The sequence below is a fragment of the Plectrocnemia conspersa genome, unplaced genomic scaffold, assembly GCF_051122295.1.
Source record: "Plectrocnemia conspersa isolate PC_06_02 unplaced genomic scaffold, ASM5112229v1 ptg000009l, whole genome shotgun sequence".
Lineage (NCBI taxonomy): Eukaryota > Metazoa > Arthropoda > Insecta > Trichoptera > Polycentropodidae > Plectrocnemia > Plectrocnemia conspersa.
Window position 1 is genome coordinate 22,991,814 of NW_028277173.1, and position 11,690 is coordinate 23,003,503.

The 11,690-nt window shown below is 32.9% G+C and overlaps 1 protein-coding gene across 2 annotated transcripts; it reads right to left on the reverse strand.

Annotated features, from left to right (window-relative positions):
- Positions 1-1,022: 1,022 nt before the first annotated feature.
- LOC148232277 (eIF-2-alpha kinase GCN2-like) lies at positions 1,023-8,681 on the reverse strand. 2 transcript variants are annotated; one of them, XM_088193169.1, is made up of 21 exons: positions 8,564-8,681; positions 6,426-6,573; positions 6,225-6,362; positions 5,904-6,164; positions 5,496-5,620; positions 5,245-5,427; positions 4,949-5,172; positions 4,830-4,882; positions 4,535-4,767; positions 4,093-4,258; positions 3,920-4,018; positions 3,707-3,852; positions 3,495-3,643; positions 3,256-3,425; positions 2,793-3,184; positions 2,547-2,724; positions 2,158-2,321; positions 1,982-2,097; positions 1,799-1,920; positions 1,552-1,718; positions 1,023-1,326 (listed from the first exon to the last, which is right to left on the reverse strand). In XM_088193169.1, exons 2-21 carry the CDS (start codon positions 6,453-6,455, stop codon positions 1,200-1,202), a joined length of 3,243 nt encoding a protein of 1,080 aa, XP_088049295.1. In that variant the 5' UTR covers positions 6,456-6,573; positions 8,564-8,681; the 3' UTR covers positions 1,023-1,199. The 2 variants fall into 2 exon arrangements, 1 of the variants encoding a protein (XP_088049295.1); XR_015810796.1 differs by lacking the exons at positions 1,023-1,326; positions 1,552-1,718; positions 1,799-1,920; ... (3 more) ...; positions 2,793-3,184; positions 3,256-3,425 and having other exon boundaries at positions 3,507-3,643; positions 3,707-3,871.
- Between the last annotated feature and the right edge of the window lie 3,009 nt (positions 8,682-11,690).

An 11,690-nucleotide genomic window follows, 5' to 3' on the forward strand; every position in this document is an offset into this window, starting at 1 on the left:
TTGACAAAACTGATATGATTTTTTTGAAATTTATTTCCGTAATTATTTTTAAAATCTTGAATACGATATTTACTTCCATTTTAGGCCTGGAATCTTCAAACAACATCCTGATGGTATCAATTCCAAGAATCACATACAATGAATTTAGATTGTGTACATCTATTATACTATTTTTTTTTCACTATAAATAAATGATATCCAGATATCATTGATATCCAAATATAATTGATATGTACTACCGAGATTAATAAATAATTGATCGACATTACAAAAATCTAAAAAATATAAATAAAATAGCGCATACGTAATATTCGCAATTTTTACGATTTTTTCACATACTAAATACTAATAATTATTATAATTTTATAATTTTATTATCGAAATATTACTGATAATAAATAGTATCGTCATGATAAATAATAAATAAATCGAATTTACAAACATAAAATAAAAAAACCGAGTGAAATGGTCGTGGACGCGTATGCGCGGCGATACTCTATCTGGACCCATTGAGTGTCGCCGCATACGTGCGGCCATACTGCCCAGCGGGTTAATGCTCATTTTTTATTGTTGTAATGCACAAAAAATTCGTTTTATGGAACAAAGCATTTATTGAAATGCACATATCTCTTTCATTCTGAACGGTACTTGATCGAAGGACGTGAGAGAACGACGGCCGATCGCGATGCCTCAGTGACCAGCCAAACAACCCAGATCCATGTATGACATTTTAAGTGATTCAATTTATATTTATTATCATAAATGTATATGATTCAGAAATAAGAACAAAAAAATATAAAAGTTCGACTTGAAGCTGAAGTTCTATTAACTTTCGAAAATCCGGATAGCGATCCTCGTTGAGTTTTGGATAATGTATTAATCATGTTTATGACGAGTATTGTAAACATTATTCGCATTCCTGGCTATGTTACTGAACACTTAAATAACATACTGAATATTACTATGAACCACAACAATTAATCTTTATGACGCCAAAGGTTTGTATTAAAAATACAGTGTAATATTTAAAACGTTATATATTTTATATTACAATATTAAAAAATGTAAGAGAATATTTATTATGCTAGATTAATAGATAAATATAATTTGATATATTTATATAAAAATTAAAACATTATTTAGCTTATAAATGCTTCAAGCTTATATAAAAAAGTATAAACAGTGAATAATTTAACTATTCATATAAGCATCTTATACATTGAGTCTCGTATACTGTATAGTGCAATAGCTGATTTATTATTTTCCGATGCTAAAGATCGTATTTTATCGCATATTACTGATATATATTGTCTGCAGCTAGGATGTCTATAAAGTAAAAATTAATATTAATAAAATATTTAAAATACATATGTGACGTCTAGAATCAATTACCTACGTTGAAAATATTCATATTTTTTGATAGACATTACGTTTTGTATTAAATTGTAAATAACATCATGAAATATTATTCTAAAATGATTTGATTGAAGTGTGCATTAAATGTTTTTGATTCTAGACGTATGTACATTAACAATTATTTTTAAAACATACTTTTCTATAACAGCTCTAACTGATTCATCAAAAGTATCCTGTTGTGCTTCGATATCCAAATAAGAAATGATACTCCTAATAACTCCGCTTTCTAATGTTACAGCTAGCACATTGACTACGCATTGTGGAGATAGAAGTTGAAGTTTGCTGGACATCTGAGAATTGATCTATTCATCAAATTAATTATTACTATAGCAAAACACATATCATTATTATAAAATAAATAAAATAATAAATATGTAGATACTTGGGTTTCATATTTCCGTATTTTATTTGCAGTGAGTTTTTTAGATTTTTCCATAATAAAATGCACTGATAACATAGGCAATAAGGAACTCTGATGATCAAAATCAATGACACTCGATTTACCTTTAAATATTTATGTTATAAATGTTATTATGTTATAAATAAATTTGTTACATGTACTCACTTTCGCTTTTAATCATTTTTGTATGTGAAACGCAGTTACTGGGATTAGACGAATCAGTTAAGATATGTTGCATGATTTCAAGTAATTCATCAACAGCCACTGTTTGTTCATGAAATCTATATAAATACACATATTAGCATAATTGTTTAAATTTATATTAGAATAATAATAATCACCTTTCTTTATCCCAACTAATGATTCTAACGGTTCTTGATTCGGATTCAGTGACGATGATCATATAAACTCTTTCAGTTTTACTACATACCTCTAGAATTTTATTAAAATTTACTGAATACATTAAATTTGTTCTAATACCAGCTTTCCATAATATACTGGCAACCTAAAAAATCATTTTTTATATTATCTATATACTATATTTTTTTTAACGTATCATACATAAACCATGCTGAAAATTTTTGGATATATTTTGAATGCTTCATCGAAAATTTTTGTCATACATTATAAAATTTATTTTAGTCAGTAGTACGATATGATATTCTTGCAGATTGATTATTTTGAATATCCAAATACTTTCGGCATAACTAAAGTATCTATATTATCATACACGAGATCTCTCCTGTAATGCTATTTTGGAAATTGCTGTACTGCAAACATACACGTGATATTCTGATCGATAAATATCATCAGAACAGTGCATAGCATATTGAATTAACCGTGCTAACGATAGAGTTATCCCCACACCAGCCTGTGTTGAAGCATCATTACTATCATGCAAAGTATTTCTATGTAACAAAAAATAATGAAACCTTAGAACCCACTTCGTACAAACATCTAAAAAATTAACACTTACCTAAAACTACCGATCATTTCATCATATCTACCCCCGGCGGCAATAATGGGGACATATGGATGATGGGGACGTTTTGGATTCAATCGCCATATAAACTGACACATCATACCCGAATATTGGTGTATATTATAAATCATGCAGGGCGAAATCAAAATAGGACAGTTGACACCAAAAGTTTTAGCGTTATAAACAATAGTATTGAGATCTTTGATGGCTTCTTTAGCTATAGCACTTATTTGGCTATTTTTCCGCAAAATCGGTTTTAGAAAGCGCATTAATTTACCAATCTCACACTCGGATCCCATTATATAGGATAAAGATGTCTTTTCTTGCTCAGTCGAGCAGAGTGAAATGAGATACTTCTTAAATTGGAATTTGCTGATTTTTTTTTCCTGAAACATAAGTCATATTATTGAACCTCTAAAAATTAGTTAAATAATTGTTTTGTGAAAGAAGTTTTTACAGAGTACAAATTTATGAATTCATTATAGTCAATGCCGTAACCCATCATTACAGCTTTCAACAAACTAGTATGATTCAAATATATAAGAATATCTTTATTCTTCTTCGCTTTAAACTTATCAACTATTTCATACATGATAGATAATAATTCAGCGTCTGCGAAGAGATTTCCTAAAATCATAATTTATTATATTTAAACATTTTCTTTTTAAGCCATAATAAATTTATATTGTAAATAACCTTTAATGTGTGTTACAATATCAAAAGAGCAATCGTACATCTCTTTAGGATGAAAAACATAAAATTGCTTTTCTCTATAAACTCTCTCAATAGAATATCGTTTCATGTTTGTTATTTCATTGCAGGCTACATATCGAGCAAAGGGTACTCTAAAAATATAAGATATTTGTAATTCGATCATTCATAAAAAATATGCTTTAATAAAATTATACCTAAGATCATATGGTATATGAACAATATTACCACCGCGCGTCATCAATTGAACACTTGACTTATCCGATTCATACAAATGAGACAGCGGAAGCATTAAAGGCGTAGTGAGTTCTACACCATCGTGAATCTTAAAAACTTCGATTACCTTCAACCATAAAATAATCCTAAACAATAAAATTATAATTATATGTAATTTTTACAAGTTAGCTTACAGTCTCTTTAACAAAATTCATCATAAACAGTCTACTAGCTGATGTCACTGTTTTAATGATGTTCATGTCGTAAATTAAGTTTTCATCTGAAGTAGTTTTCTAAAAAGTATCGAATGGAGTTATAATTAGTAAACATTAAGAGTATTATTTTGAGCAATGGTATATCTAAATACCTGTTGGAAGCATTCATTTATTATTTGGTTGTAACCAATAGACTCTTTTTTAGAGAGAGCTCGGCGCAAGACACGAAGTTCTTCTTCAAATACGTTAGGCAGTAGGTCAGATTCTAATAAATCTGAACAAGTCGGGCGAAAACTGGCATCGTGGTTTAAGAGCCACCTAATGTTTTGATCAAAAGAAATAATAAATACAGTAGACCCCCCCAACAACACGGTAATAAGCTAATAGGGGTAGTGTTATTCGGGAGTCCACTGTATTAGAAAGTGAAGTGCATACAAGTTTAGTGAATGAAAGTAAAGGTTTTGACATGGGGGTATTTTTCTATCAAAGAAAAAAAATGCGTAAAAAGTGTGAAAAGTAATAAAATAAAGGAGATATATGTGCCACATAAAGTATAAAAATATTATGTTAAAAGACATATTATTACCCTCATACCTTATTAATCTAATTTGGTTACTATTGTCTAAAGTGAAAAACGACTCAGGCATTACAATACGCTCGGTGCGCAAATTCCCAAGGACTTTCACGCGTTCCATCCCAGTCTTCAGTGGTATTTGAGACATCTCAAAAAGTATGATTCCCAATGAATAAATATCGACTTTCTGGTTATAAATAGCTTTATTTCCTGTAGCCATTAATTCAGGTGCCATATAAAGAGCGGTACCAACCTAAAAAAACAGACAACACATAAAATTTTCAACAATTTATATTATAAAATCAATAGACTTACATATCCAGTTAAAGATCTATTTCCTAACAATTCATGTGAATACAAATCAACTTCTAAAATTTTAATAATCATAATTATAAATGTTAGTAAGTTGCATATACGTATATTCAAAACAATACCGCTATTACTCCATACAGTTTGATTCATTATAGGCAATAAGTTGGTAGCCAGTCCGAAATCACCAATTTTTACATGATCGCTTGAGTCCAAGAAAATATTCACTGGTTTTAGATCGCGATGTATCATATCCTGCTTGTGGATATGCGACAAACCTTCAACAATCTCTCTGAACAAGCGCCACATTCTATCCTTATTCAAATACAAATCTTTATCAATAGCAGTCCTTAAATTAATAATAAATTATAATCGACCATTTAAAACAATAATAAACATAGCATAATTAAACTATATTTACTTTAATGTACTTTTCTCACAAAACTCCATCTGTAAGTATAGATACATTTTTTGATATACTTCTTTTCCATTTTTAGTATTGTCATTGACTCGATCGTTTTCATTATAATCTTCTGACATACTCTCCATTTTTACTTCTTTGAATTCGATCGATTCACTGTTTGATTCTAGATTAATTTCAGATCTAAAAACATATCATAAGATCAATCAGTTAAATATCGATTTATATTTAATGTTAACAAAGAGACACACAAAAAATTATCATCATCGTCATCGTCATCATCATCTTGAACTCTAAATGGCACAACTTCATCCTCCAAATGTGCTGCTTTTGCGCACAAGGAATCGTCAAATTTCAATGCTAATTCTTCATCGTCCTTAATAAAAAATAAATTAATCTCTGAAATATGTCATCTAATACTATTATAATATATATTTATATCATAGATACTGATGCAATATTTTCTTTACGCTGATATGTACAAGTAATATTAGAGGGAACTAATTTTTATATTATTTTATTTTACAATAGTATTATTTATACTTCGAAGTGTAAAGGAATATAAAATCGAATGAAAAATTATTTTTCATATATCAGTGCAAAATGTTGCAAAAAATTTCAGAAAGAACTGTGTATTCAGATAAATTAAAATATATTACCTTAAGAATGTCTAATAAATAACTGCTATTATCATCTTTGTTGTTTTCTGTTGTGATAGTTGTCGATACATTGGTACTATCCTCATTTATCTCAATTGGAGCACTCTCCAGCCAACTGTTATAATACCGAACGACGTTTATATGATTTAAACACGATAAAAGTTTCACTTCTCGCGTAATATTCTCGTTCAAATGAATATTCTTCGGATTCAATAGAATACGTTTAATAGCATAACATCCAAGATCTAATTTATTTCGAACCTTAAAACATACAATTTTTTACGTCATATTCATCATGAAATAATAATAGGTAATACATACTTTAAAAACATCACCAAAGGCACCCTTTCCTAACCATTCCAAAATTTCAAAATAATTTTTGATACGAGAATGTTCATGTGCTCCTGAAGGAATGAACGATTTTATGTCCACCGGTTCGGATTCATCGCCTCTTCCATTCTTAAATCAAATAGGATTAATTGAAAATTATTGTAAGGGTAAATATACCACCAAATTTAATACCATCAATTCAGTATCGCTTTTATCATCCATATTTCTTTATGATAATAATAGAAATGAATGTTTTAATGAATTGATTATCAAACAACTGCTCCGATGTCTGCAGTAGTGATTGATCATATTATTCTACCAAATCTTTACTGAATATTCCCTGAAAATTAAACAAACATTATAAAAAATGGTGGGAGATAGAAATTTGTGCCAATCAGGGCCGGCCAATATAGCGCACCGTGTAAAGATTAAGTCCCCCTTATATTATCAACCCATTATATATAAAACATGAGCTGATATACATTAAAATATAATAATCAAATACTACTTCACCAGCAATTATCTTTCGCAATTAAAAATAAACTACATAATGGTTGTTTTTCGAATTATAATTATTCAATAAATCTGCACATTTAATACCTAAAATATAGCATATTAACTCGAAAAAATCAGCGGCGAAAACAAAAGTATGGTATGAATATAAACTTTATGATATTGATATATGCATTTTTTTTTATCAGTGGATGAATCAATTATTATATTTAAAGGGTGGTCAATAGTAAAACAGTTTTTTACAATAAAACCCGTCAAATGGGGATACAAAGTTTGATAATTAGCACTCAACTTTAAGATATGTAACTAAATTTGATAAGAAACCTTATTAGGTCAGAGAATTGAAAAAAACATACACAAAATATACAATAAGTTTGTTGCTGTTGACATATTTTTCATAAATACAAAATTGATGATAAAATTATGAACAAATGATTTTTTTGTGGAACTGTAATGATGAAAACCGTATTCAAATGAAACTGGATAGATTCTATTACTTAACCAGGCTCCTAGTAGCAATCCAATAAATGCACAATAAACCTGTTTATTTTGTATCTTTTATAATAAATCATATGTAGAAATATAATCAGGAGTGCATAGAAACAATACAATTTTTTTAAATAATGGACAATAAAATGGTGATAAATATCAACTTTTTGCTACCTTGTGGACTTCGTTTTAAAAACAAGGACCGTCCATATGTTTCGAAATTGACTTTATTATTCCAAATGACAGTTATAATCTCTAAGTTTGCAATCGCAAGCGATAAATGCACAAATAGAACAATCTTATCAATATAATCTTTAGCAAAATATTATACAAAATATTTTTAGAGTGAGTCTTATGTTATTTTCGATTATAAATCAGATCGCAAAAGAAATTGTCACATACTAATACTTTGCAAAGTCAGTTTTGGCGTCAGGGGTGTGCCAAAAGATTTTTTTTAGAGTTTTCCTTTCGCCTAATCGGTCGAAAAAACGAAGCTACCACGTCACTACATGAATTAACTCTACTTCACGGAAACCACTTCTTTAACCTTCGCTCGAGGATCTGCTATGTACTCACTCTATATCTGTACTTGCATTTTATTAATTATTAAACGCTAAAAACGTATTGCACTGTCTTGGCACCTAAAAGCCAAAATATTATTTTTATTTGAATTTTAATAAAAAAAATTACAAATAAAACATATTTTCTTTTTTTAACTATAAAAATGCGAATATCAACTACATATTTATAAGATATTTGGCTAAATATTTCCATAAACCTATTTTATAGAACACTGGGTCTAATTTGAATCATTACTAGAATGTTACTTGAAAGTTTTTCACATATATTGACAGTCAATTTTGATGTTTTTGTATTTTACTATAGAAATAATTAGTACAACGATAAATATATATTTTTAATATGTGTGTGCAATTGAAGTATTTTAACCATTAAAAATACAAACTCAATAAACAAACAAAACAACAACCACAACCCTTCGACTTTGAATTGAATTTATTTTTGTAGCAATATTTATGTCTCACCCCATGATTCGCATTGACATAAATAAATATGTATTTATTCATATTTGCAAACGTAATTTGCTTACCAGGATTTTGCTTCTTGTTTACATAAAATTAAAAATAAACATTATGCTGTTATGACTCATTGTAGTAACCACGTATGAACATTGAGTCATTGTGAAGCAATGGATTTAATCTACATGCGGGTCTATTTTTAAATAAATAATGTGTAAATACTAAAGCGGAAGCTTATAACATAATGCGTTTTATATATAGATATTTTGAAATAAACAAAATGCTTTTTACACAACATGATTGACTTCCTTTTCCCCAGTCATTCAATCACACAATCACATTTGAGATCATAATCGAAGTAGGTACAAACACCGGCAACGAACTTGATACTATTTAGTCTAAGTGCAATATTTTTAGGCCATATATATTTTGACGTTTGTTCGCGAAGATAAGATTAAATATTATTAAAACCACAATTTCAGTTGTAAATAAACATATTTTTTATTAGTAGAGCAAAAAATATTTGAAAATTTTCTATTTGCTCTTTTTATCATGTGTAAATTAGATTAACATAATAAAATAAGTGAGTGTTTTATCTTATAATATAGCAGATTCAGTAGTATCTGCATTGAACATTGTTTAACACTAGCAATTTGCGCAGATTAGTATTGCCACTATACTCGATTTGTCATGTCTTATATCATAGCGCCTTTCTTTTAGGAGCGTTGGGATACGATTCGCAGAAAGTTGTGTGTCGCTAAGCATTTTTTCAAATTACTGAAAGGTGCTGTCGACAATCCAGCTATTCTCGAGGAATTCCAGTTTTGGGTTCCGGAACATTTTCGAGAATCACGATCGCGTCCTCTTTTGCTAACCGTTGGAGCTAAAACGTCCGCACTTTCCGACACGCCTATGGCTGTAGCCATCCGGCTCCTTAATACGCTGGCATTACACATTGACCTGTTTAATGTTAGTATGAGGAGCTGGTCCAGTTCGTATCATTTAATTTTGATATTTTATAATTTTTTCTTTTGTGTTATTATTTTTAAGTATTATTCTAATTATGTATTAGATAATACAACTATTGTTTTCTACTATCGTGGCGCATTGGGGTAACCTGTCAGGTCACGATGGTCTTAATTTAATCTAAATAAATAAATGTCATGCAATAAGTTAGCTTTCACGCGCCCATGCTATACCGCTTTGTCAGAGAATTTCACAAGAGAGAAATGGACGAGCATATCGGGCGGTGAGTATACCCCCTTTTCCCTTGCACAGATTCGCTTGTACGTGTGACAGAGCGAAAGAGCTAGGGCAAGATACTTTAGGTGCTGTGATGATGGCGGGTGGCAATGAGACACAGATTGAGCCGCTGCAGTAGTATATTTATTTAACGGTTAACGGTGTTTACATGGTTAGAATGGGGCGGACGCGCGACGGCACGCGTCCGAACCCTTACAAGCTTGCCGGAAGAGAGGGAGCCGTCACAACACCGCTATTTCTGCGCCGACCAGTTTTGGCCATAACAAATCTATATTGGCCCCCATACGGCTCCGGCCCTAGCAATTTACAATTGCGAACTATAACCAGGGGGAGGTATGGGGGCCTTGGCGCTGCTGTTGATTAAATGCTGGCGGCGCAAAAGTAGCAAAGTCGTGACGTATGGTGTGGCGGCGCGGCCTCCAGTGACGCGCGGCGTGCTTCGCTCCAAGCCGAGTGGAACACGCGTAGACCCGGGCGGCGCGTAGGGCTCCAGGGGGCGCGAGAAGAACGGGCATGTCCGGGAGCACCTTTCGGGGCCCTGTGGTGCGTCGGTGCAGCTACACAGGGCGCGCGCGTGACGGGCCCCGAACATGTGGTTCGAGCTCGGAGTCGCGGGGGCGTAGCCCTACGGGTGCGTGACGGGTCACGCGTGGTCCACTCGAGCCTGGTCTACGGCAGCACTTCGGTGGCTTCCCGCTGAAGGCGCGTGGCGGCGCCGGGTGCTTCCTGGGTCACGTGGTCGGTGGCGGCGTCTGTCAGTGGCGACGGTGGCTGACGATGGCGGCACATGGTCGGGGGCGCAGGCCCATCGTCTTGGTGGTCCGCCAGCTCGAGTCCGGGTCCAGGGAAGCACCGGCGGGATGGCAGCAAACAGCTCAGCAGCGGCTCGGCTTTTGTACTGCAGCGGCGTCTGTGTCTGCCATTTTTCGTCTGACTCCATATCTGTGCTCAGGATCACGTCGGGGTCACCAGTTTAGGTGCTGTGATGATGGCGGGTGGCAATGAGACACAGATTGAGCCGCTGCAGTAGTATATTTATTTAACGGTTAACGGTGTTTACATGGTTAGAATGGGGCGGACGCGCGACGGCACGCGTCCGAACCCTTACAAGCTTGCCGGAAGAGAGGGAGCCGTCACAACACCGCTATTTCTGCGCCGACCAGTTTTGGCCATAACAAATCTATATTGGCCCCCATAATACCTTACGCTCTGGCCCGTTCTGACGCACGCTTCAGACGGCGTTTCAATCTTGCGTGTAGATTTAGTAAAAAAAATTGTAATTGAACGACAGGAGAATGTTTATTTACATTAACCGCAAAAGTCAGCGATAAAATTATTCGTGTAGACTTTTGCCCCCGTAGATATTCTCAAATCGTCTTCGCCCAGTAGTACTCGTAATATAGTTATTTGAGATCACCAAAACGTGAAATGATGTGACCTGGGAACTTTTCACGCAAAATATTCATCGGGACCACGTGTCTTCCACATCACTATCTTCTATTTCGTACCAAAAATAATCGGTTATTATCAGTTGGCGGTCACCATTGACTGTTACAGTCTGACCTTCATCGTTTTCAAAAAAGTAAGGCCTAATGCCGCCACCTTATCACAATGCGCACCAAACTCTTTGGGCATGTAATGGTCTCTCATGAATCACATGCGATTTTTCGTCGTCCCGTATGCGCAAATTATGTTTATTAACATACCAAAAGAAGTGAAAATGTGCCTCGTCAGAGAAGAATATTTTCTTTAAAAAGGCAGCATCAACTTTCTGCTACTCACCCAATCTGGATAAATTGTTTGTTGTCCATGGTCTCTGGTCTTCGGTTATAGTGTGATCGAAATTTTATTCAGGTTGAGCAAACTAACATTTGACAATTTGAACAAGCGTGATATTGACACCTGTCTGATTTACAGTGCTGCCAACATAGAAAACTCAAATTCAATCAACTGTATATTATAAATATAATAATGAGTCAAATAGAATTTTTGACAGAGGTAACATTATTCCAAATTTACTAATTTTATTATTTCTGTTTAATAATAGGTTTTGAAACATGTAGAAAGAAAGTTAATCAAATATTTTATAAATTTGTGACAAACAGTAATTTGTACATTGAAGAAGATTTAAAGTGAAATTCCTTTGAATAAGAGA

Coding starts and splice junctions, on each gene's coding strand:
- LOC148232277 (XM_088193169.1), bottom strand. CDS start 6,455: ATGGATGATAAAAGCGATACTGAATTGATG. Junction 4,883..4,948: donor AACTGTATGGAGTAATAGCG/GTATTGTTTTGA, acceptor TTAAAATTTTAG/AAGTTGATTTGTATTCACAT. Junction 3,185..3,255: donor AATTCATAAATTTGTACTCT/GTAAAAACTTCT, acceptor CTTATGTTTCAG/GAAAAAAAAATCAGCAAATT.